Genomic DNA, 27,209 nt, shown 5'->3' with positions numbered 1-27,209 from the left:
TGGTCAAAAATGACTCCAAGGTTCCTCACAGCATTACTGGAGGCCAAGGTAATGCCATCTAGAGTAAGAATCTGGTTAGATACCATATTTCTAAGATTTTCAAGGCCGAGTACAATGACCTCAGTTTTATCTGAATTAAGAAGCAGAAAGTTAGCGGCCATCCAGGTCTTTATGTCTTTAAGACATTCCTGCAGTTTAACTAACTGGTGTGTGTTACCTGGCTTCATGGATAGATAGAGCTGGGTGTCATCTGCATAGCAGTGAAAATTTATGCTATGCCTTCTAATGATGCTGCCTAAGGGAAGCATGTATAATGTAAACAGAATTGGTCCTAGCACTGAACCCTGTGGAACACCATAATTAACCTCAGCGTGTGAAGAGGACTCTCCATTTACATGCACAAATTGGAGTCTATTAGATAGATATGATTCAAGCCACTGCTGCATGCTCTTATCCCTCTAATAGAAGATTGTTGATTGATTATTGAGAAGATACCATCAAGCTCACCGTGCTTAGCTGATGGACCGGAGCATAAACCCAGCTGAGAGGAGAGAGTTGGATCTCTGGTTTGAAGATGTCTGATCATTATGCCGCTGGCTTTGTCTCCTTTCTTCTTCACTGCATCAATGATACAGCGTGCCTTATCTGCTGTAACCCGGTTCTCCTCCATAATGCTCTCTTTCTCCAAATCATTAAACACACCTTCTGCAACCAGGGCCTCGAGGAGCTGTATGAGGATTTCCTTTGACACCCTCGACACAAACTCTGTCCGCATTTTCCCAAGCTTCTCCTCTACAGGAAGGAGACAGAGACATAAACATGCATCACACTCAGAAATCTGCAAACATTAAATATGAGCCACTGATCACTCACTCTTCAATAAGAGTGAAGTCTGGTAACATTTCTTAACTCCCCACATGTCCTAAATTTGACTGATGTGTTTCCCTGTGATTTATTTACTGCTTCCTGACAAGTTGCTCAAAACCTCGTCTCAACTTTAGAGTCAAGCATTTTGTGGTTAAAGTGAACAACTGTGAGGGGCCGAATAAGAAAAGACTGATTATTTTTAGACCTTAGACCTTTTATCATCATTGTGCGGTTTATTGCACAGGGAAATTAGGTAGCTGGAACACAAAGGTGCAAAAGTAAAGAAAACAATATACAATGAAGGAAAAAAGCAATATGTATCTATACCAGAGGTGGGACCAAGTCATTGTTTTGCAAGTCTCAAGTAAGTCTCAAGTCTTTATCCTCAAGTCACAAGTCAAGTCTCAAGTAATGTCAGGCAAGTCAGAGTCGAGTCTCAAGTCACTGGTGTAAAAGTCCGAGTAAAGTCACAAGTCTGAAACTTTGAATTTCAAGTCCTTTCAAGTCTTTAAAAAAAAAAAAAAAAAAAGAATGTTGCAGTTATATGCTAAATGTAAATATTAGACCATGTGATTTTTAAATCTCTGTTTTCTCAACACATGACGAAATAGTGAACTTAGAAAATATACACAAATGCAGCTCAATTAAACTTAGCTCCAAGAATAATTTTCACCGACAGTTCTGAGATAAGCTGCATGTTATTCTTGGATGCGCTTGTAGGACCGGCTTTAAAATAGCATGACAAAAATATCATACACATTAAAAAAAAAACTGTATCACCAACGTAGCCTGGACAACATTTGCTAGTTAGATGAAGTCAGCAATCTCATCGTAGCAAAAGAGAAGCACCACCTACCGTTCTTTATGCAACTTCAACTGTCGGACAAAGTTGGAAGTTGTTCCATCTCTGTCTGTGATTCTCTCCTTGCATGTTTTGCATATTGCATTTCGGTTTTTTGTTGACTACTTCATAGTTTATGTACCTGAAAAAAATAACTCCTTGCAGCATTTTTGAGCGTTTTTTTTTTCTTTTTTTAAAAATATCTGGTTAATTTGATTGGCTGTGCTACAGCTCACGCACACATACGTACGGAGTGTGGTTTGAATAAATCAGGGGTAGGCAACCTTTTTGATGACGAGTGCCATCTAAAATTTCCTCAGAAGTCAATGTGCCATATAATTGCATTAGCAATAAATTTAATAACACTCTACATTAACAGTTGCTGCGCTGAGCGGACAGCTCCTGAAGCATTTGAAGTGTCGGAATGTGGAAATTTCAACATCGCCTGAAAAAACTGACAGCTAACAACGTCCCTCTCACCAGTAGGCTAAGTGATTTTTAGCCAATTACAAGTTGAATCTGGTAGTTGGGGTTGTTAGCTAAGATACCATCATTAAGAAGCGGTACAACTAATGTGTCTATGCGAGCTAATTTGTGATGTGCACCGCTGGCTCGGCCATTTATTTTTTAATGCACCTTCTCAGATTAATTTTCTGCGTGTCGTGCCCAGGGCTGGACTGGGACAAAAAAATCGGCCCGGGCATTTTGACTAGAGACCGGCCCACCAGGTATTAAAGCCATAAAGCCTTTGAATGAAAACAAATGCTGTTGTGACAGTGATGTACACTGTCTTGTTGGTATATGTATGATTTCTATACGTTGTACATCAGATAAAAACTTTGGTTGTAAGATTCAGATAATTATTTAATAAAAGCGAGACATTTTAAATGAGAATAAGAAAGAAAAGTATTTCTTTGTGCCCCCCTCTCCCTGTTAATGCCCTACCTGGCCCCCTGGCAACACTTTGCTAGACCCGCCCCTGCACAGTTACCAGCTGTCAGCTACGTAGAAAAGGATCCTGGTGTTATTTGTCTCTCAGAAACAGTTCATAACTTCCCTTCAACTCATTCATGTCACCTAAAAGGTAAACCTGTTTCTCCATCACCTGTTCAACTCTGATGATTCAGTAAGGACATCTCCTGGTTTCATCTTCATGTTTCCCTCTCACCACATATCCAAACCGACATCATGACCAGCAGCTTTTACAGCTGTGGCTCCAGCAAACATCAGCTGATACTAGAAATTAATATTAAATAAATTCTAACAACAGCTGATCAAGCTTAAACGTGCTGCTGTTGTTTAGCGTGACATCCGCTGGCGCAAAGTGGGCGATAAATAAACGAGACGGGACTTGCGTCAGAAATACCGATCAGCTGATCATTGATCAGTTTCATGATTGAATGAGAGAAGAAGAGGCAGCTGACAGCGTAACGACAGAATAAATCCAGCTTTGTGTCTTTTTTCCATTCTAGCTGAAGTTCGGGACAAACTGTGTTCCTTTTCAGCTCAATACGAAACGTGTAATATTTTCTCTGAATGCGGGACGATTCCGTTTTTTACGGGATGGTTGGCAACTCTACTAACTAACCTTATGAATAAAATAAAGTTCACTATCAGTAACATCATAGCACCCACCCAGCTGTATAGAAACTCCGTCATGTTAGCTAGTACGCAGTACAAGTTTTTGTAACTGACGGTAAAAAGTCAGCACAACGAAAATAAACTCCACCTAAACTTGGTTTATATCTGACCCAGATAGACTGCAGGTCATAACTTCTTACCTGAAGTTCAGTTCACCTGATACTCGGACCGGCGGCCGCTTCGGGTCTCTCCTCCTCCTGCCTCACCTTTCCCTCATTCACCTGCTGGCCTCTGTGGAAGCACGGCCATAGCCACCACCAAACAACTGAGTTATTTTTACACATCTGCCAGCATCTGGCCAACCCACCATCTTTCATTGTTTATACCGTTACTAAAAAAAAATAAAATAAAATAAAATCATTGGCCCATATAAACGAAAAACCACCATCGATGGCCAGTCCAGCTATGGTTGTGCCATCAGTTAACCCTTCGCGTGCCAACTGTGGCACGCGTGCCCAGGGTTGCCGACCCCTGGAATAAATGAATGAATGAATTGAATTAATGGTGCACACTTTCTATATAATATGCGTGTTAAATTTTATATTTGGGGTGAAATATCAAGTCTTTTCAAGTAAACCGGTTCAAGTCCAATTCAAGTCCCAGGTCATTGGTGTAAAAGTCCAAGTCAAGTCACAAGTCTTAGAACATTTTTTCAAGTCAAGTCTAAAGTCATAAAATTAATGACTCGAGTCTGACTCTAGTCCAAGTCATGTGACTCGAGTCCACACCTCTGATCTATACATATATGTGAGTAAACTATATACATGGTGTATGTGTAGAAACATTGAAACAGAAACATTGTGTGGTTGTATACAAGGGCAGTTATATAATATAATAAATAAATAAGGGTGGAGGGGCTATGGTCATTTATGGTGAGGATGGTAATTCCACTGAGACCAAAATATTGCACATGGGATGGCAGCAAAATAGTTGATCAATAGCAAAATATAAAAGAAAAACACACGGCTTAAATTCTGACAACGTCTCAAGAGTAAAGAGCTTTCTGTGAAAGGCTGGATTTTAGGTTTTAGTTATATTAAGGGTCTGAGTGATGAAGAGCATCAGGTTCTCCATGGAAACAACAACAGCTATGACTGGGTAGCTTGGACTGCATGTGTTTCTGCCTCATTAACATGTACTGAGACAAACTACTGATCTCCTACCTGCTGATCCCATCTTCTTCTCCTCTACAGGTCCATCCATCCTTACAACATAAACCTAAGGATGATCCAGTGTGAACTCTAATGCAGAGGTGGATGTCTGTAGAACTGCTGAACACTCTGATGAGGATGAAGATGAAGTGCTGATCTCAGCTGAACACCTGTGGGAGATTTTGGAGTGACATGTTAGACAGCATGCTCCACCAGCACCATTATCCAAACACAAAGTAAGCCCACAGGGGGTTTTATTTTAATGGCATTCACACACCAACAGAGTTCAGATACTTTTAAGTGAACACCATTGAGGCCTGAAACTGGTCTATACATCCCTCCATCCATAATAATGGATTGCATTTATATAGCACTTTTCTAGACACTCAAAGCGCTTTACAATACCACTATTCATTCACTCTCACATTCACACACTGGTGGAGGCAAATCACAGTTGTAGCCACAGCTGCCCTGGGGCAGACTGACAGAAGCGAGGCTGCCATATCGCACCATCGGCCCCTCTGGCCAACACCAGTAGGTAGTTGGGTGAAGTGTCTTGCCCAAGAACACAATGACCAGGACAGACAGAGCTGGGGATCGAACCAGCAACCTTCCGCTTACAAGATGAGCTTCCCAACCCCCTAAAGTCGCTCCATCCATCCATATAATCCAGGGTCCCTTCAGTTATTGTCACTAAGACCATATCTTTTTCTTTTTTATGTTTTTAGTTCTTGTCTACCCCGGGCTGTGGAACATCAGTGCCTGAAGACATTAAAATGACTTTAGATAATAACATGGTCCCCCAGCCTCCTCCTGCTCCCAAATCAGCAAATGAAAATTCCATCTATCCATCCATCTTCTTCCACTTTATTCGGGGCCGGGTCGCGGGGGCAGCAGCCTAAGCAGAGAAGCCCAGACCTCCCTCTCCCCAGCCACCTCCTCTAGCTTATCCGGGGGAACACCAAGGCGTTCCCAGGCCAGCGGAGAGATATAATCTCTCCAGCGTGTCCTGGGTCTGCCCCGGGGCCTCCTCCCGGTGGGACATGCCTGGAACACCTCACCCAGGAGGCGCCCAGTAGGCATCCTTGTCAGATGCCCGATGTCGAGGAGGAGCGGCTCTACTCTGAGCCCCTCCCGGATGGCTGAACTTCTCACCCTATCTCTAAGGGAGAAGCCAGCCACACTTCGGGGGAAGCTCATTTCCGCCACTTGTATCTGCGATCTTGTTCTTTCGGTCACTACCCACAGCTCGTGGCCATAGGTGAGGGTAGGGACGTAGATCGACCAGTAAATTGAGAGCTTTGCTTTTACGCTCAGCTCTCTCTTCACCTCGTTGGACCGGTGCAGCGTCCGCATCACTGTGGCTGCAGCACCAATCCATCTGTCAATCTCCGGCTCCCTTCTCCCATCACTCGCAAACAAGACCCAGAGATACTTGAACCCAACTCTCCTTTCCAGCACCCTGACATAGACTTTCCCAGGGAGGCTGAGGAGTGTGATCCCCCTGTAGTTGGAACACACCCTCCAGTCCCCCTTCTTAAAGATAGGGACCACCACCCCGGTCTGCCAGTCCAGGGGTACTGCCCCTGATCTCCACGCAACATTGTAGAGGCGTGTCAGCCAGGACAGCCCTACAACGTCCAGAGCCTTTAGGAACTCTGGGCGGACCTCATCCACACCAGGGGCTCTGCCGCCAAGGAGATGTTTAACTGCCTCAATGACCTCGCCTCCAGAAATTGGCGGGTCATCCCCCTCATCCCCAGACTCTGCTTCCTCCTCGGAAGACGTGTCAGTGGGATTAAGGAGGTCCTCGAAGTATTCCTTCCACCGCCCGACAATTATCTCTGTCAAAGTCAGCAGCGCTCCGCCAGCACTATACACAGTGCAGGCAGAGCACCGCTTTCCCCTCCTGATGGTTTGCCAGAATCTCTTCGAGGCAGTCTGAAAGTCTTTTTCCATGGCCTCTCCGAACTCCTCCCACACCCGAGTTTTTGCTTCAGCCACTGCCCGAGCCGCATTCTGCTTGGCCTGTCGATACCTGTCAGCTGCCTCCAAAGTCCCATAGGCTAGCCAAGCCCAATAGGACTCCTTCTTCAGCCTGGTGGCTCTGTTCACCTCTGGTGTCCACCATTTGGTTCGGGGGTTACCACCACGACAGGCACCAACCACCTTGCGGCTGCAGCTCAGTGCAGCAGCTTCGGCAACGGAGATGCTGAACATGGTCCATTCGGACTCAATGTCCCCAATCTCTGTTGAAGCTCTGCCGGAGGTGTGCGTTGAAGATCTCGCGGACTTGGGCCTATGCCAGGGGTTCCCAGTAAATGAAAATTCAAAGATTTAAATAATCTGACACGAGGCGGAAAAACAATCTAGAAACAACAGGAATCTGCAAACCTCTCAAATTTGAAGTACCTGAGAAGCTTTGGTAGTATGTTAACTGGAACCATAGTCTGGAAGGAGAGATCCTGGTCTCCATAATAATTAGGTTATCACAGAAGAAACCCTCAGATATGTCAGGAGAAGAGTGGTTTAACCTGCTTTCAGTTTAAGATCAATGAAAAGTGTTCAAGTAAAGCAAACGGTATACCTATTTTTGCTGCGCCTGTTCTGGATCTGTCCTGTGATGTTTGGAAAGCCTGATCTGGATTCATTATGATGAATATTGACTGTGTGCTGGGATAATGTGACTGTTCACTTCAACAATAACAGAAAGGGCTTCATCAGGAAGGTAACATATCCACAAAGCCAAAGGTCGCCACTCCAACCCTTCATTTATAACGTTTAAATTAAACAGCTTGACCACTCATCCTCCTCACTCCTGTGGGTAACTCAGTCTGCCACTAGAGGGCAGTGTGAGCTAAGAGTTATTCAGAAGAGGGCAGTGCTGCTGCTGTCTGTTCCTGTCTGCAGGTGAACATCTGTCTATGATGTTTCAGGGACTCTTTGATCAAACATGTCCGTGCTGATTGTCCTCAGCATTGCTGTTTTACTGCTGCTTCTTTTCTGGAAGTGAAACTTCAGATCTGAGTGGTTTTCTGATAAAGTTCACTTTAGTCTCTCATGTTTGACAGCTGGAGTGTTGTTTATGGTAAAGTGTCAACAGTCTGTGGTCTCAGTGAGCACTGAGCTTGGTTTGCTGCTGTTCAAAATGAGAGCTGAATGATCAGAGACTCCCAGCAGTGATCCTGAGTCCTGACATGAAAGAAAGGTGGGCAGGAGCGGCAGTAAGGAGCTAGGAAAAGAAAAGAGTGGTGACAGAAGCACGCCACAGTGAAGATCACATCGTCATATCAGAGTGCTGTGATTGGAGGATCACAGCCTGAGCCTGAAATATGACAGGAATGAACATCTGTGATCCAATCAGAGGAACAGATCAAACCACGATGGTGGCATCTTTGTCCCACACACACACGTTGACAGACTGAAGATAGGAGCGTCACAGATGAAGATGGTCTGCTGCAGAGTGAAGCGCTCTCATGTCATCATCAGCTGTGTGAACCAGGAAGCAACAGACGAGGGGCGGAGTCAGAGGGGCGGAGTCAGTCTGTGTTTATATTTTGAAATGTTGGAGCATAAATATATCTGATAAGGAACAAAGATAAAGGTCTGACATTTTCTCTGCTCTCAGCATCAAAGTGAATGCGGAGCTGTAATGTGAGAGACATTAAAACATATCAGAGGCATATTCATAAAAAATCCACATTCGTGATAATTCAATGAGCTACAATTCATTAATATTCCAAAATAAAACATGAAGGATATGCACAAATATGTACACACATGCACATATTTAACAATATTATTTTCAGAGTCAGAGTGTCATCTGGGATCAGACTATGTGCTGATGATTTCTGTGGTACAGATGGTCATATTTGCTCCATCCAGCAAAGTAACAAACAAAGTACCCGAGTAAACAAAGTATTCTTTATTTTTGCACCACTGAGAAATATAAATATTTCAAAATGATTTCACGAGGTATCTTTTACAGTATGAAGTTTTTTATTAGTGTGTTCGCTCACACCTGGGACTTTGCAAGAGTGCTGGACGTTTTCAGTACTCCAACATTTTTCATGCATCTGTCCCAAAGGATACATTTAATAATTGAAAATTTCAGGCTTTCATGGTTAATGTTTCTGTCCTGGTTCACAGTCTGATGCTAATGGACCGATAGAGAATCATCAGAGACTTACCGCAGTGACACCGAGACCTGGTTTCCTGAAGACTGCTGAGGTTGACCGCAGTCTTTCGAGTCCTCCGAGTCCTCCGAGTCCTCTGATCCACAGCTGCTTGTAATCTTGTTGTCTTAAACGGGGGCGGGGGGGCCTCATGTCTCCGTGTGCTTCACTAAACTATGGAACTGCTGTGACATGAACTCTGACTGTGATGTCTGAGATAAACTCACATGAGCATTCCTCAGCGGAGACCAGCATGAAGAACGACTGATTCACAGTCTGGTGGAGAAAAATCAGCAGAGTGAAGAAAACAAAGTGTCTAACAGGACCGAGACACCCAGTCAGCATGAGAGGAGGGAGTCAGTGGAATCACTGAAACATGTATAAGAAAATGAAACAGTCCTTCTACCACACAGAGATCTCCACAGGAGAGAGTCAACAATCAACATCAACCAGAGTTCGTTGATGTTGATTGTTGACTGTTGACTGTTGACTCTGAGTTTGTGGAAGCTGTTTACTGGAGCAGGGCTCTGATCTCCTTATCTGTTCTCCTCATCTGACTCTCTGATTAAATCAAACTCCTTCAGGATGTGTCTGGACCTGAAACACGACTGTTCTCCGTCCCACAGATCCTGAGCTGACACAGTGAGGAGCCCTGAGAGGATGAATGTATCCCACTTGGGTGGCCTCCACACCACCCACAGAGCTCCGTGAGTCCGATCCACTGAGACGCCTCTCTGACACAGTAATGGCGGTCTGCCTCTCTCACAGCGTACAGTCAGGGACGCTCTGTGACTGATGAGTTTTAACTGTAGTTCCTCTCAATGAAATGGTAAATGGACTGATTCTTATATAGAGCTTTTCTACTGTCACGGGCAGTGTTGGTCAAGTTACTTTAAAAAAAGTAATCAGTAACTAATTACTGATTACTGCCCCAAAAGTAATCCCATTACTTTACTGATTACTTGTTTTTAAAAGTTACTTAGTTACTTTTTAAAAACTTAATTTACAACCTGAATAGGTAATAAAGCAATAGATCTTTCAGCCCAATTCTACTTTTTCTGCATAATCCATCATATAAAATGTAATCAGTCGCTTACGTCATTGCCATGAGACACTCTCGCAAATGAAATCACTGTTTAGTAACGCAGTAATGCAGCGTGCTTATGGGAAAGTAACAGTAATCTAATTATCTTTTTGCAATAGTAATCCCTTTACTTTAAAAAAGAAATCGGAATACAGTAACGTGTTACTTGTGACGCATTACTGCCCATCTCTGGTACGGAGCACTCAAAGATATACAACATGCCACATTCATCCAGTCACTTACTTCTAAGCTAAACTCCGATGGATACATCGGGGTTAGTATCTTGCCCAAGGATACTTGGCATGCAAACTGGAGGAGCCAGGGATTGAACTACCAACCTTCAGTTCAGTAAATGACCTGCTAATTTATGATATATGGAGGAAGTCACAGTGTGTGTGTATTTGAACATGTGTACGTACTGTAACTATAGCTATAAACAAATAATCTTATTATTGTTGTTGTTGTATGTGAGGTGGAGCAGCCAGCAGGGCCAGCACACACTGAGTTCTCCACACTGAGCAGCGGCAGTAGTACCTGTGGTGCTGTTAGTACTGTGTGAAGTACTGGTACTGAGTACTAGTAGTGGTATAATAAGTATTTGTTAGCATCTTGGTGGGTCAGAGGCAAACAGGTGAGGTCAGGTGAGTCTGTGGCAGCTCTGTGTGCACACGCTGACTTCTGTTCCACTTCCTGTCTCACACACACACTCAGAGGACCAGGTGTGTGTGTGTGTGTGTGTGTGTGTGTGTGTGTGTGTGTGTGTGTGTGTGAAGCTTCATTTTCTCAGGACGAGGCAGGAAGTGCTCCAGGTGCAGCTGAATGAGCACTTCCTGTTGGGAAACGTCAACTTCCTGCAAAGGACGGCGGGCAGCTGGACAATAAAATCACAATAATAAACAAAAAACATCCGAGACAGCCTGAGGCAACCTCGCACAGCATCATCATCATCATCATCATCATCATCATCACTACAATTATTATTGTTATTGTTGTTCTTATTAATCATAGTAGTACTGTATTTTTATTATCATCTTATTTTAATTGTCATTTTATTTATTATTATTTATTTCTGTTTTCTGTGTTTGTTTTATTTATTTTTAAACTTTCTGAATATTTATATTTATTTTGTGTTTTTCTCATGATTTTATTGATTTTTTATCAGTTATTTTTTATTTATTTGTTTTACTTTACGTTATTTGATTCATTATACATTTATAAATATTTATTTTTCTATTATTTCTTTATTTTTATCTGTTTTATGTTTTTAAATGTTTTACTTCTTCTTCTTTTTTTTTTAAATATTTTTCTTTCTGTAAATATTTGCATTTATTTTCATGATGACTGATGATTACTGATCATTGGGGGCATGACCTTCCTGCTGCCGTCTATAGCTGCAGTTAATTGGCTGTGTTTGGTCAAACTGCTGCTGCTGACATGAGCTGTGTGCTGCAGGTCAAAGGTCAGACAGGGCTCGCTGAGCTCCTGTGGTCAAACTGAGCCCTGGAATCTGGATACCTGAAGACCTCGGCCTGTTGCCACAGTGACCAGCAGGCCCGGGAGCCCCCCCCCCCCCCCCCATCCTCCTCCTCGTCTGTGGGAATCCTCTGTGTTTGTTCCTCTGAGGGAGCGGAGGAAGACGAGGAGGAGGAAGCTCACTATTTTTAGGAATAAAGTTTGTGGATTCAAATACTCAGCTGTGTTCATTGTTTGGCTTCCTGTTTGTAGTGTTTACACTCAAACCTGCCTCAGACGCCTTTAACACCACAGCACACCAGGGCCTGAGGTTTTATTTTAAAATCCTTCACTTTTAAAGCTGCAACAGTGTTAGCTCCTTCACAATAACAGCCTGAATGTCTGAAGCTCCGTTTTGGTGAAGTTCTTGGATTTTATTTGGATGTTTCTGAGACCAGCTCAGAGTCTATGAGTGACAGCCATCTTTAAAATACAGTCTGGACTTTACTTTGAAATTCTGACCCAAATCACTCTATTCATATGGTCCACACAGAACCTGGTTTAATTTGATGTTTTTCAACTCAGTCCTGAAAAAGTTGTGGAACGTTTCAAACATGAATAACAGAGAACATTTTATTCACATTAGAACAAAGAAAACTGAGCTTATTTTAAACTTGGTGGCAGAAAAATGTCTCAGAAAGTTGTAACCAGGCAACATAAACTTGTAAAAGTAGGCGGGACTAAGGAGAAACCTTTAGCAGCTGAAAAGTTTATTTGGCAGCAGGTCCATAATGTGATTGGGTATAAGAAGAGCATCTTAGATGGAACAGTTTCAGTTTTAAAGTCTCATCATCTGTAGAATGTCATTTCATCCACAAACAGAAACTCTGGAGGAATCTCTGTGTGCAGGGATCAGTGTTAGATGCTGCTGATGGTGCTGACAGCTGGCACATCTGGAAAGGCTCCATTAGTGCTGACAGGAGTGAACAGGTTTTAGAGAAACACCTGCTGCGTGCAGACGTGTTTATCAGGGAAGGCCTTCAGGTTTGAGCCAACACAGCAGAGGGGGGACTGCTGAGAGGTTAGAAGCCCACAGGCCTCTGTGAAAGTCCAGTGACCATAGGTCACAGACCGTCACAGACTGATGCTCCAAGCTACAGACGCCATCAGAGCTTTATTAATGTGGTTCATTTAACATGTGAAAATAAAAGATGAATAAATATGCAGTAAATTATTGATGATACTGATAGAATACAATCATATCTATTTTATTTTTTAATATTACCATTTAGTTCTTAGATAGTATTCAATTTTAAATATTTTTTATGAAATTTAACTTCACTTTTAATAAAAACAAGATTGTTATGCAGTTATTTGTAATGAATTTATTTATTTTGTTATATTTTATTTGACCTGTTTTAATAGTGGATGTTTTATTTCTTCCTGATGCTTATTTCTGCAGCGGCTGTCACGTTTAGCCAGACTCGGTTTAAAAAATGTACTATTTAAGTTTAGTGGTGTTCCTTCTTCCTTTCCTCCGTTCCTCTTTGTTTTTGGCGCTTTCTCTCACGCCTCCGCAGTTTCATTGTTCCGCAACTGAAGCTGTAATAAATCACGCAGAGTGGGGCTGCCTCTGTGGGCGTTTCTTCTTCTTCTCTCATTTAAACCGCAGAGTGTGGGGGGACCCGGGGAGACCGCCTGCGACCCTCTGCCGGACTCTGTGCCCTCTGACCCGCCGTGGATCCGGACTGATCCGGACCGAGCCGCCCTTCTTGTGCTGTAAGTTGTGCAGCGTTCAGGTTGATGTCCGCTCCAGGGAAAAGAGCCGTTTTTACAGGTTAGGGATGCAGGTAAAGGCTGTTTATAGCATCAGGTGTGACTCAGAGATGAACGGGCAATGAAGCAGAGCGGACTCTGCGCCGACAGGAAGCCTGTCATCAGTCTTCTTAAATATTTCTACTTTACTTTTCACCATCGAGCAAACAATTCTTAAATCAGGCGTTTTTTAAATGGAGTTCGTTATTGCTCTAGTTTGTGCTCCACTAAAGCTGATCGGAAAAGCTTATTTCTGCAGCGGCTTAGCCAGACTCGGTTTAAAAAATGTACTATTTAAGTTTAGTGGTGCGGGCACGTGCACGGTCTCATGCATGCGGACGGCTAAAAGTTCCCACGAGCCGCTGGAGTCGCCCCGTGCCTTCGGCATGCAGCTTGTCCGTCTGCGAAGACCCGGTGTTTGTTTTAGGCACTTTGTGTTTACCAGCAAACTTTACTTAGCGGACGTTTTAACGCATTTTTAACCCGCAGTCCTCAGTCAGCTCAGCACACAGGTAGATAACGTGTGCACGCGCCAACATGAGCTGTTTTTGTAGCGTGCACGTGCCTGCAGGTGAGATGATTTCAGCGCGCAGGCACGTGAACTGCCGTGGATCTTAATGAGATCTGCGCCTGCAGCGAGAAGATTCGGGGATTAAAGGGTTAAAGAGTGGGTCAACGGCGCGTGAGCCGAGTTACAAAGGGGGCTGTGCGCGCGCTCACGCCTCACACTTCATGCTGAAATGCCTCAAACTCCAAATAAACCTTAGGGGATTTTTGAACGGACTCTGGCTCTGACGGCGCTGAGGCTGATTTATGGCCCTCTGATTGGTGGCTCACCCTGCGTTCAGGGACCTGGATTTCCTTTGAATGGAGCTCCGTGCTGACTGTATGTATGAGGACTCATTAGCACGAGCCCCGGCAGGTAAACACAGGTGTGACCCACGTTGCTTTATTACACAGACACGCTGTCACTTATTACAGATGTAACAGTGTGTCTGTGGCCGGAGGTTCATCCAGATGTTTCAAACAGCTGCGCTGAGCCTTGTTGGCTTCCACTCTTTTAAAGCATCAAAGCTGGTGCTTACTGTATGCACACCTGTGTGTAAGTCACATGATAAAGAGCTCATATTTACTGTAATGCATTAAAGCCTACCGAGGCCCGCTGTCTTCATTATATTTAGCAGCTGTGTGTGTGCGTGTGTGTGTGTGTGTGTGTGTGTCTGTGTGTGTGTGTGTGGACTGGTGCTGAACTCAGCTCTTAGATGCCTTCTTTTTTTTGGGCAAAATCTGAGACTTTCTGTCTAAAAGACACTGGTTAGAGTTTTATCGGAGAACTAATTGACTCTTTGTCACAGCGCTGCAGTAAAATTTGATTTTGAAGGTCGTGACCTTTCAGTCTAAAGCACCCTGCAGAGTTTTTATGTGCAGCAGCAGTAAAACACTCCTCCTCCTTTTTATCCTCCATCTGCTGTCTGAGGGCTCAGTTTTCTTCTTCTTCTCTGGTTTTAATGCTCTCAGAACAAACGTGGACTCATAAAGATCAGTTTTAATCTTAAAATATGCTCTGAGTCCACAGGAAGAATTATTCATAGTAATGTTGATGTCTTAAAAAGAACTTAAATAAGAAAGTAAAGCTTTCGATGTTATGATGTAGAAGTTTTAGAGGCAGAAGAATGAGACGTTTAAGACCATTTATTCATAATGCCTTTTTAACTAATAAAATGTGACAGGTTTTAGATTTTCACTAACATTTTGTCAGGAATAAGCTGATATCTTATAGATTTTATTCCCTCCCAAACATCCAAAAGTCAAAGAATCCTTAAATCTGAGAATTTTTGAATGGAGTTTGGTGAGAGTTTCACTCGCAGCAGAAGAACAGATTATTGATTCAAACAATCAGCATGTGTCTTGTTTCCAATATTAGTCTTTTGTTATTTCCTGTGTTAAATCTGTGTTCACTGCCAAATCAAACTTCGATCTTCAGTTCGTGATTTTGCACCTGATGAATTTCCCGAGGGTTAAAACAGGAAGATGTGGTCATCTTTTTTCTGCTCAGGCGGGAGCAGGAAAAAAACCGCAGCAGTAAAACCTTCAGACCTCTCAGCACTGATCATTCACATGTTATTGATCACTGGTGATCACACACTGACGTTATTGTTGGTTCAGTCACTTCAATTTGTTAATGAAGTCTGGATGCTTGACCTGCTCTGACTTCCGTCCGTCTGTCCAGCTGCTGGTGTTCTCAGTGTGTGTGGTCGAGTTGGCGGAGGGCCGCAGTTTGTCAGCAGGAGTCCTGAACCCGCTTGTAATCAATAATCAATACACCTGATACAACCTCCCGTTCATCTTTGTCTGCTTTAATCTTTATTTGAGAGCGCAAAGAAAATTCTTAAATTAAAGAATCTTTGAATGGAGTTTGGTGGGAAACACTGTTCTTATAAACAAGCCTGAGGTCTGTGGGCCGAATGGACATCAAGATTTTAATTTGAAATTTGAATACTTTCAGAAAACTTTACTTTGTACATTTTTATGAATTATGTTGTTTGGGGGTTTATTTATTCATTATGACATTTTCATATTATTTATTATTATTTTTATTATGTGAAATTTATTCAGTGCATTAATTTAAATGTATTTTTATCAAAAATACATCTTTGTTTTTTATTTATTTAATATTTCTGACTTTCCCTGTTTTCCAGGTGTAACCTCGTCGCCATGAGTCTGAGTGCTAACGACCTCTCTGAGCTCATTGAGCTGTGGGAGGAGCTGAACCTGACCTCCGCTGACCATAACCTGTCCCACGTGGAGGCGCTGAGGTGTTCGGGCACCGTCAACCAACCCGCCTTCCTTCACACCCTCTCCGTCCTCTACATCTTCATCTTCCTGGTGGGCCTCGCCGCCAATGCCCTAGTGGTCTATGTCAACCTGCGATCCGACAGGAACCGCTACGAGACACACCTGTACATCCTGAACCTGGCCATAGCCGACCTGTGCGTCGTGGCCACGCTGCCGATCTGGGTGACCTCACTGCTGAAGGGCGGTCAGTGGCCATTTGGAGAATCCGTCTGTAAACTTACTCACCTGGTCTTCAGCGTTAACCTCTTCAGCAGCATCTTCTTCCTCGCCTGCATGAGTGTCGACCGCTACTTGTCCGTCACGCTGTTTGCCGACACCCACGACAGCCGCAGGAAGAAGGTGGTGCGCCGGCTGATCTGTGTTCTGGTTTGGATGATGGCGTTGGTGGCCTCCATCCCAGACACCTACTTCCTGCAGGCGGTGAAGTCAGCGCACTATGATGGCGCCGTCTGCCGTCCAGTGTACCCGCCCAGCAACCCGAAGGAGTGGATGGTGGGCATCCAGCTGAGCTTCTTTGCGCTCGGCTTCGCCATCCCCTTCCCCGTCATCACCATCTTCTACCTACTCCTGGCAACGGCCATCCCTCCCACCTCAGACCAGGAGCGGCGCGTCAGCCGGCGGATCATCCTCACGTACATTGTAGTCTTCCTGGTGTGCTGGCTGCCGTTCCACGCTGTCCTCCTGCTGGACACCCTGTCCCTGCTGAATCTCCTGCCCTTCAGCTGCCGGCTGGAGAACTTCCTGGACGTGTCGCTGCACCTAACGCAGTGCTTCTCGCTGGTCCACTGCTGCGTCAACCCCATCCTTTACAACTCCCTGAACAGGAACTACCGCTATGACCTCATGAAGGCCTTCATCTTCAAGTACTCCACCAAGACCGGGCTCACCAGGCTCATCGATGCCTCGCATGTCTCAGAAACCGAGTATTCTGCAATGACCACGGACAGCCCGATGTGAACTTCAGAGCCCTCCAGGACTCTTTCAAAGACTTGTAAACAACTTCCACCTACTCCTGTTGGTGGCACACCTAACTTCATCCAGAGGAACTACTACAGCAACGACGAGTAGGCCTTCAGACCTGCACCAGGTCAGGGTGTGCGTGCTGTAGCAGTTCTAATGGACTGGGCTGGCTCAACTCGTTCAGGACCTGCAGTCGGTTCCTCTATCTGCTGGTGCTAGCTGCAGTCTTTTCCAGCTTGAGCCAGGTGAACCGCACCAGCTGTGATTCCTGGATGGTTTATTGACCTGATGGCCAATGTCCTGATGTCTCTTGGGAATGCTTTTTGAGTCATTAGAAGCTTTTTAGGACTCGGGAATGCATCCTAACACCTATCTGACACGTCGTATGTTATTGAATCGACTGGTGACAGAAAGACATTCTGGCCATCAGATAATCATTTGTATCTATAAAAAAGACTTTTCTTCATGCTCTGCTGTTTGTATCTGAGTAATCAAAACAAAGACAACACAAAGGTTTGTGGACAGCATGACTAAACGTGTCAGCGGTGCTCTGATCAGCTGCTTTAACTCACTGAGGTTTTACCTGTTTCTGACACACGCTGTGTATTAAATACTCCAACATAATGTACTGAATGTGAAAGCCATATCCTCCTAGATGTATTATAACTCTCTTACGTAGAAAATGAATGAAGGCTCAAACATCAGCAGGTCAGTGTTCAGTGTCAGGAACAGCTACTCGCTGAGCCTGGCTCAGATCCTTCACCACCTAACCGAAGCTCACAGGTCAGAGGAACACTGGAATATGTAGAGTGAGCATCCACAAACCTTCAGTCATGTAGTTGTTTGCCCTGACAGTCAGAGCTGAGGGTTGAAACTCGCCTGAGAGATGACCTGAGGAACCTGAAACTCACAGGATCACCTGAAGGCAGTAAAAAAAGTTGTTTTTTCCACTTTAGATGAATCAGAGGTGGAAACATGATGGAGAAAAACATTTTTCACCTTCAGAGACGACCCTGAAATCTGTGGACGTGTTTCTGTCCAACAAGCTGGAAACTATTAACGGGAAATTCTGGGTTCAAACTGGCGAATGACGCACAAACATCACATCAACAACAAAATATTAGGAAGAACTTTCTGTCTCTGGCAGAAATTCTTGTTTTCTGTAATGTTTTTGCCAAATATCCACATGCTTTTTCCAGGAAACTGTATTTTGAAACTCAGAAAGAAACAGAAAGGGTTTTTTTTGTTAATTATCAGCATATTTAATCTGTCTGCTGTCAGATTATCAAACTGTGATGATGTGCTTCATTTCTGTATCACAGCTCCTGCACTAGAATCAATGATTCTGACCAAACTCTGTGTAAAAAAACAGGGAGTTTTAACTCCTGTTTCCTGTATGATCTCCTGCTTGTTCCTGCTTGTTTCTGCTTCAGGTTCACTCTGTAATAAAGATGGAGACGAAGATGAGTGTGTGTGTGGTTCATGTTTGTGTGTTTGTTGTTGTGGTCAGGTCGTCTGTCTTTCTTCGTCATGTTTTCATGTCTCCATGTTGCCAGGATTTTCCACGTTTAAGGTTTTGCTCTTTGTATTTTGTGTTCAGCATTCAGTTTTCCCAGTTTAGTTCTAGTTAGTTTTCCCCCAGTGTCCGTGTGCCTTTTGTTTTGTAATATTTTTTTTTTATCAGCCTATTAAACATTCAAGTTTTGTTGCACGTTCCTTGGTGTCTGCATTTTGGGTCCTCTTCACAAATTCATACAGTGCTGCATACTGTGACAGTCCGAGGGAGACTTGGCGGGCAAATTCTCAGTCTTATTCACTTCATGAACATGAACAGTCTCTTCATAGCTCATGCTGGTGTAAGCTGCGGTGACGACGCGAGCATCGCCTCCTCCTGGAAGCCGTGGTTGTGGAGCCTGGCGCCGCTATGGCTGAGGTGAATGTGGTGCTGGAAGCAGCCACCGGTTGCGGTGAGGAAAATGCAGCACTTGTCTGCTGCGGGATGGACACGGAGACAGGCGGGAGACTGAACACGCCAACTTTTACTCCCGTAGCTGGCGAAGGGAAAGCAGCATCACAGAGGGGCTGGAGTGATTCAGTCTGCATGGTGGGGGGCTGCTGCTTTGGCGGTGAATGTGAAACTCCTCCTATTGTAGCCAAAACAAAGTTCTTGTGATGCTCCAATAAACGCTCCACAAAAAACGGGGTGGCTGTAGCTCAGGTGGTGCTCTACCACCTGAGCTACAGCTACTAACTGGAATGTTGGCCGTTCGATCCCAGGCTCCACCAGTCTGCATGCCAAATATCCTTGGGCAAGATACTAACCCCGTGTTGCTCTCCAATGCATTCATCAGAGTATGAATGTTAGACAGTAAGCACTAAACAGTTTAGAAAAATGTGCTTGTGTGATTGGGTGAATGAATTAGTTGTATAAAGTGCTTTGAGTGCTCAGATAGAGTAGAAAAGAACTCTGAGTACTAAGAACCAGCCCATTTACCATGAAACCCGACTGTGTTCCAGTCCTGAGTCACCGTGGTTACTGGAAACCTCCACCACACATACACACACACTCCAGCCTGCAATGATAAACAGCTGCTACCAGAAATATTACAAATACAGAAGAAGCGTGTCAAGGTATGAGGAAAACACGCTGCACTCACATGGAAACATGCACACAGACATGTGACCTGCGTGTATGTGTACAGGCACGTGCACTGAAACCTGTTTTTAATAACAAACCTTTTATATTGTAAACGAGCTCATTTCTAAGAGGAGTGAGGATGACTCTTTCATGGCATACATTTTTAATTTCTCTTTGCTATTTGGGCTAATTGGGACCTGGTGAATGTAAAAACAAAGAATGATCTTGGTCTACAAGGGCCTGATATCCACATATTAGGACATTCTCTTTAAATTTCGTTAGAACAGTGGGAGTGTAACGTCCTCGTAAGTGGAAATCAGGCTGTTACGGCCCGTGGCCATAAGACGTCTGTGTAGCTGCTGTTTTGTGTTTTTACTATGTTTAAGAATCTCTGCAGGTTATTCCTCTCAGGAAGAGCACCGGGCTGCTGATTGGATAACCATGACAATGTGACCAGGGTTTAAAGCCGCTCCGACAGCTTCCGGGAGAGAGAAGCGAGTGAGTGCGACAGTGAACCGATTTGACAGCAGACTCATACCTGGCCCTGGCTTCCAAATTCTTTGTGTAATTCTGTATATGTGTAAGCGTGCTCTTTGAGGGCCACCAAAGGCGTGTTTAAGTTCAGTGCTTATTCGTGCATAAGCTGAAGCTGAAGGGGTGAGCCGCCTTTTCTTTTTGAACTGTTTTCTCCTGTTTCTGGGCTAGGAAGCGAGGGGGATATTGTCATTTGTTTGTTTTGTTTTTTCTTAAGGTTTAATTAGTTTTCACTGACGGGACTTAGTTGGTTTTGTCTATTATTTTGGCCTGGGTTCACCCTGGAGTTGTGTTTCTTGTCACTCAATAAAAACAAACCACGAACCACCGGGTTCGTGGCTTGTTTTGGGAACCAGGGCGGGTACTTGATTCTCTCTCCTCAGAATCTTATGTGCATCTCAACACGCCTAGACTTGGGGCGTAACACAGGCCCTTGTAGAGCAGAATTTAGTATTGTGGTCTAGACAACCCAAAATGTGGGGTCCACATATGTGGACGTCAGGTCCTAGGAGGTTAATAATAAATATATAATTATAATGTTTCACCACTACACCAGTGAAATATAACTGTTCAGTTATTATTTCATTTAAAATTAAAGTTGCAGATTGATGAACTCAGGTTCATCAGGTCCAATGAATCCTGCAGGCCGCTGAACGCCAAAGACAGGAAGCATATGAAATTTGACAGTAACATGAAAATACAAGGTATCCGTGAGGCTTTGTGAAACCTGCAGCTATTTTGATGTGCATAAAAAGTCTTTATTAAAATAGTTTTAGAATACATAAAGTCAGTGTGTTTGATCTGATATGATTTGTCAGCATGTGTTGACCTTGTGACCTCTTCCTGTCAGCAGGAAGTGGGTATTGAACAGAAGGTCTAGAAAGCCTTGAGTGAAAGGTCTGGTTAGGTTTTGTGTGCAACACTCTTAGACTCACCTTTTTTCCATCCAGGTGAGTCTGAGAGTGCTGCGGCTGCTGCTGGTGTCAGTCACGTCTTCCGCCAGCATCAGGATCAAAAGAAAGAAAGGAGAGGAACAGATGAGCAGAGCTCAGGTAGGAGGTTAGCCGTGGCTCATCCATCAGCAGCTGCAGTCAGGCGTGTTTCAGGTGTCATGTGTCAGGTTACTTTTAAAAAGGATCCATCCATCCATCCATCTTCTTCCGCTTTATCCAGGGCCGGGTCACGGGGGCAGCAGCCTAAGCAGAGAAGCCCAGACCTCCCTCTCCCCAGCCACCTCCTCTAGCTTATCCGGGGTAACACCAAGGCGTTCCCAGGCCAGCGGAGAGATATAATCTCTCCAGCGTGTCCCGGGGCCTCCTCCCGGTGGGACATGCCCGGAACACCTCACCCAGGAGGCGCCCAGGAGGCATCCTTGTCAGATGCCCAAACCACCTCAGCTAGCTCCATTCAATGTGGAATGCAGCACCTCCCACAGGACACCCCGAGGGACACAGTCAAATGCCTTCTCCAAGTCCACAAAACACATGTAGACTGGTTGGGCAAACTCCCATGCACCTTCAGGTATCCTTGAGAGGATAAAGAGCTGGTCCAGTGTTCCGCGACCAGGATGAAAACCGCATTGTTCCTCCTGTATCTGAGGTTCGACTAGTGGACGAACTCTCCTTTCCAGCACCCTGGCATAGACTTTCCCAGGGAGGCTGATGAGTGTGATCCCCCTGTAGTTGGAACACACCCTCCGGTCCCCCTTCTTAAAGATGGGGACCACCACCCCGGTCTGCCAGTCCAGGGGTACTGCCCCTGATCTCCACGCAACATTGTAGAGGCGTGTCAACCAGGACAGCCCTACAACGTCCAGAGCCTTCAGGAACTCGGGGCGGACCTCATCCACACCAGGGGCTCTGCCACCAAGGTTGTTTAACTGCCAAGACCAGAAGAAAGTAAAAAAAAAAACCTCAAAGACACTGAGGCAACAGGAAATTATGTAACTGTAACCACCAAGACGCGTTGGCCAATCAGAGGCCCACAACCTGCGTGAGGTCAAAGCCTGACTCTGAGGGCAGGTACATCCACACCTGTTTGAGAAAAAGTGGGAGGAGCTTCTGACCCAACTGTGGACCTAAAACACTTTAAAACGTCCTTCCAGGAGCTTCCAGGACCTCTCAGCGTGCGTCAGGAAACCTTTTTCTGAAATCCGGATCATTTTTACCTCTCAGGAAACATCCTCGTGAGGTGAGGAGGAGCTGTTCATGCGCAGCGGGCTCTGGCTTAAATCGAGCGTTTTGTGAATGGACTTCTGTGAGCGGCTGATCTGCAGATTATCTGAGGATTTGAGTGAAGTAATGAGAGCAGGTCTCACCTCCAAAGAAAGAGAGCGCTGAGGTCACAGAGACTGAGTGCGCTCAGCGGGTGAGAGGAGGTGAACTCTTTAATAATCACAGAAAGCTTAAAATGCTGCCGGGCCTCTCTGCGGATACCGGGCCGGACGCCATGGCAACCACAGAAAGAAGGGGAGGAGGGGCAGGAGGAGTTTCAACAAGCCTGAGAGGGACTTACAGAGGCAGCTCAGGCCTGGAGGATCCTCCAGGACCTCCTAGACCCCCTCAGAGCCCCCCCAGACCTCCTCATACCTCCTCAGACCCCCTCAGAGCCCCTCGGAGTCCCCCAGATCTCCTCCTGTCTGCACTCACTCTGATGGAGATTATTTGTCTCTCAGTCTGAGGTTTTTCAGGTCAGCCTGTGGAATCTGTGACGTCAGTAAGCAACCTCACAGTGTGTGAGTGTGTTAATAGTAGCTGGACTGTGTTTGCTGTCTTCTGGTCTTAAGCATTTTTTGAATGGACTTCTGTGAGCAGGGACGGTCATCAGCAACTCCTCATGTTAAAGGAACCAATCAGAGCAGGTACAGAGGCTCACACTGAGCATGCTCAGTGGGATTTGCTTTATTGATCACTGATTACCGGAGAGCATAACGACATGAGTATTAAAAGCAGCAGCTTCGAGAAAGAAGCTCAAATATGACTGTGTCAGACTGTGTGTGTGTGTGTGTGTGTGTTTGTGTGAGACGCGCTAACATTTGCTGCATTTTGCCACCACAGAAGAAAAAGACAGAAGTGACTACAGTTGACCTTTGACCTTGTGTGTTTACCTTCAGCAGATCAGCACATTCCACACACACACACACACACACACACACACACACACACACACACACACACACACATCACACACACACACACACATATTACTTTTGATCACAGATTTAAAACATAATTTTCTTATTTTCGTAACAGAGATAAACAACAGCAGACACGCGAATAAAAATATGAATTATAAACTCTGCAGGTCATTTTTTAAATAACAGAAAATACAAGAAATCAAAAATATTTCAAGAAGAAACAAAATTTCTAAGACAAATTTCAGAATAAAAACATTTTATTTTTATATAAGACAGTAAAAATATTACAATAAAAATTTGAAAGACTTAAAACATGTTTGTGATGAAAACAAGAATATTTATTCTCACGCTGAAGTTTAACAGAGGAGGAGGTACTCTCTGATGAAGAGTCTGAACTGCAGCTGCTTCCTCAGGTATGTAAACACAGGCTTTTATTGTGGAGGAATGCAGGCCCCATCAGATAAGCTTGGGCTTTAATTTTGTAAACACAGAAACATCACTTTAGTGAGTTCTTTCATCATAAAAGCCCTTCAGCTGCTGGCATTATGGAGGTCAAAGGTCAGCCTGGACAGAGCTTCTGTGGATCCTACCTCTGTGTGTGTGTGTGTGCGTGTGTGTGTGTGTTTTAAACACAGGCAGTCAGAGTAAACACCTCCCCCTGCTGGCCACACTCAGCGTTACACTCAGTGAGCCAGATGTTTCAGATGTCTCCAGATGGCACGCGGTGACCACAGGACAGGACAGGAAGTCCTGGTGCAGCAGATGCAGTCTGTCTGAGCGCAGTCAGTGGCAGTGTGAATCTGTGTTGTGGACGGCAGGTCTGAGTTGAGCTGATTGGCTCACAGCGACACAGATGTTTACAGACAACTAAGATGGCAGCCAGGGTGAAGCCACAGTGTCAGGCAGGTCCTGTGTGTTTGCCAAAAAAATATATCAAAAAACCTTGGATTTTGCCATGTTTGTTTGGTCTCTTTTTGTCTTTTTACCTCCTCTTGAGCTTAATGTATCCACGGAAAATGGTTAATTTAACTCTCCATCCAGCCAAGAGGAGCCAACATCTTTTGTATTCAAGAATCCTGGATTGTGGACATGCTAGGCCGCCCCCAGGTAAATGTGTTAAAACAGTATCTAGATCATTCCTGGGGGTTGTGAATCTCTTGATGATAATACTTCTGGCTGGCGATGTTGAGCGTAACCCCGGACCTGTTTCAAGTCCTGTGCTACAGTTGCAGCAGCTCCCTGGGCTAACACCATCACTGCTACCTGGGCTACAGCAGCTCCCTGGGCTAACACCATCACTGCTACCTGGGCTACAGCAGCTCCCTGGGCTAACACCATCACTGCTACCTGGGCTACAGCAGCTCCCTGGGCTAACACCATTACTGCTACCTCGGCTAGAGCAGCTCCCTGGTCTAACACCATCACTGCTACCTGGGCTACAGAAGCTCCCTAGGCTACATCAGCTTCCTAGGCTAACACCATCACTGCTACCTGGGCTACAGCAGCACTGTGGGCTAACACCGTCACTGCTACCTGGGCTACAGCAGCTTCCTGGGCCAACACCATCACTGCTACCAGGGCTACAACAGTATCCTGGTCTTACACCTTCACTGCCACCTGGGCTACAGCAGCCTCCAGGACTAACATCGTCAATGCCACCTGGGCTACAGCAGCCTCCTGGACTAACATCACCACTGCTACTAGGATTACAGCAGCCTCCTGGACTAACACCATCACTACCAATAGGGCTACAGCAGCTTCCTGGGCTACCATCACTGCTACCGGGGCTACAGCAGCCTCCTGGACCAACACCATCACTGCCACCTGGGCTACAGCAGCCTTCTGGACTAACACCATCATTGCCACCTGAGTTACAGCAGCCTCCTGGACTAACACCATCACTGCCACCTGGGCTACAGCAGCCTTCTGGACTAACACCATCACTGCTACCAGGTTTACAGCAGCCTCCTGGCCTAACACCATCACTGCTACCTGGGCTACAGCTGCTTCCTGGGCTAACACCATCATTGCAGGTCCCGATTACAACTAAACTTAGTAAGTCAACACAACCTATCATACCCATGGGTATACAGAGGAACCCTGTGTTTAAAAAGCATCGATTGTTTAAGTTATTTCGGACTCTTAATCAAGCTAGGACTATATGGGATCCACAATGTAAAGACAAAGGGCTCCTAGGTGGCCATCTGAACATACGCAGCATGGCCCCTAAGAGGGAACAACTGGAACATCTTCTCATTAATTCAAATGTTGATTTCATGGGACTTTCGGAAACTTGGCTCAAACCCTCTTCTCCACAAGCACTGGTAACTCTACAAGGCTACCATGTCTTTAGAAAAGATAGGCATCAAGGAAAGGGGGGAGGGGTGTTATTGTATATGAAGGACTCTCTAAAATGTACACAAATAATCTGGCCCAATGAAATCTCTGTTGAATGTGTTGGAGTTAAAGTGTCACTCTCAGCAGAAATGTCATTTACTGTTTTATGTCTTTATCGCCCACCTTTAGCAAAAGTAGATTTTTATGACCAATTCAAGGCACTTCTGAATTCTTGCGACTTCAATAATGAACTTATCCTAATGGGAGACTTAAATGTAAATTGGGATAACAAAAGCGACAGAAAGAAACTAAAAGAAATCACAGATAATTTTGGTTTAAAACAAATGATCAATGATTCCACTAGAATAACAAATCGCTCTAGAACTCTAATAGACCTGGTGTTTTCTAACAAACCGGATAGAATGATAAAAACATATAACTTTTTGACTGGCTTGTCTGACCACAATGCAATATTCTTCTCTAGAAAGCTGACTAAAAAGCGACTGAGATGTGTCAGTAAAAGCATGAATATAAAAAAAACATTTATTCCAAATAATCAAGAGCAACATTTAATGGCAGCTCTAAATAATTTTGATTGGACTAGCATACTATCCTATGATGACACTAATAAATGTTGTGATTTATTATACTCTGCTATTAAAGGGGTCTTGTCACAGTTTCAGAAAGAGAGCCATTTAAAGAAACGAGTTTATTCCTTGCCTTGGATTAATACTGAGTGTAAACAGCTTATGAGACTCAGGGACCAGTTACTTAAAAAATCGTTACAATCTGGATTAAATACTGATCGATTACATTTTATATCTGCAAGGAATAAAGTCACACAAACTTTGAGAATGGCAAAAGCAAATTTTTTCATGACTGTAATTAATAGTGCCAAAGGAAACTGTAAGCTAATTTGGGAAAATATTAACAAACTCCTTGGTAACAGTAAGCATAATGCTGATACAGACCTTGAACTTAAATTTGCCAATGAACTGGTATCAGAGCCTCTTAGCCTAGCTACTAAATTAAATGATTTTTTCCAAAGTACCATTAATGAAATTGCACAATTATTTTCTAATTCTTATGACCCTCAACAAAATATTGGGAATACCGACACCAAAGAGGATGTTTCTTCTCCAGATTCAAAGTTCAATATTCAGAAAATTACAGAAAATGAAGTAGAAAATATAATCTCTAAATTAAGAAGTTCTAAAGCAAGGGATGAGTTTGGATTTGATACCAATTTCTTGAAGCATTATAAATCTTGTCTTTTGGTGCCTGTGACCCATCTTATTAATTTATAAATGACACAGGCAGTCGTTCCTCTGAGTTGGAAGGTGGCAAAAGTTACACCAATTTATAAATCGGGTGATAAAACAGACCCTGCTAATTATCGACCTATTAGCATACTCCCTATCTTCTCAAAGATAGCAGAAAAGTGGGTTGCTAATTCTATCATCAAACATCTTAATGACTCCAATCCGGGTTTGCACCCTATGCAATTCGGATTTCGCACTCTTCATTCAACTGAAACGGCTGTCTGTGTTTTTGTTGAGAGAGTGAAATCTTACTTAGACAAGAGCAGTTCTGTTGCGGCTGTTTTTCTTGATTTCAAGCGTGCGTTCGACACTGTGAATCATCTTAAGCTCTTGTCTAGACTGTCGACATTTAACTTTAGTAATCACACTCTTAAATGGATACAGTCTTATCTATCAGATA

General features: G+C 44.3%; 2 protein-coding genes across 2 annotated transcripts in view; one reads left to right on the top strand and one right to left on the bottom strand.

The window, feature by feature from the left end:
• LOC134642666 (NLR family CARD domain-containing protein 3-like) overlaps nt 1–8,757 on the bottom strand; it is a 199,206-nt gene extending 190,449 nt beyond the window's left edge. Inside the window, exons 1-3 of the mRNA XM_063494573.1 lie at nt 8,691–8,757; nt 4,513–4,670; nt 508–792 (exon numbers count right to left, since the gene is read on the bottom strand). Of these exons, the coding sequence (XP_063350643.1) occupies nt 508–792; nt 4,513–4,552 (325 nt within the window). The 5' untranslated portion in view covers nt 4,553–4,670; nt 8,691–8,757. The remainder of the gene's footprint in view (nt 1–507; nt 793–4,512; nt 4,671–8,690) is intronic.
• A 4,129-nt stretch (nt 8,758–12,886) lies between these two features.
• Nucleotides 12,887–18,509, top strand: ackr3b (atypical chemokine receptor 3b). Its single transcript, XM_063495386.1, has 2 exons — nt 12,887–12,990; nt 15,726–18,509. The coding sequence occupies exon 2, from the start codon at nt 15,742–15,744 to the stop codon at nt 16,837–16,839; it is 1,098 nt and encodes a 365-aa protein (XP_063351456.1). The 5' UTR covers nt 12,887–12,990; nt 15,726–15,741; the 3' UTR covers nt 16,840–18,509.
• Nucleotides 18,510–27,209: the final 8,700 nt, after the last annotated feature.

The sequence above is a fragment of the Pelmatolapia mariae genome, linkage group LG15, assembly GCF_036321145.2.
Source record: "Pelmatolapia mariae isolate MD_Pm_ZW linkage group LG15, Pm_UMD_F_2, whole genome shotgun sequence".
Lineage (NCBI taxonomy): Eukaryota > Metazoa > Chordata > Actinopteri > Cichliformes > Cichlidae > Pelmatolapia > Pelmatolapia mariae.
Note: the sequence above shows the minus strand (reverse complement) of the source record. Positions and strands in the feature narration are given on the sequence as shown.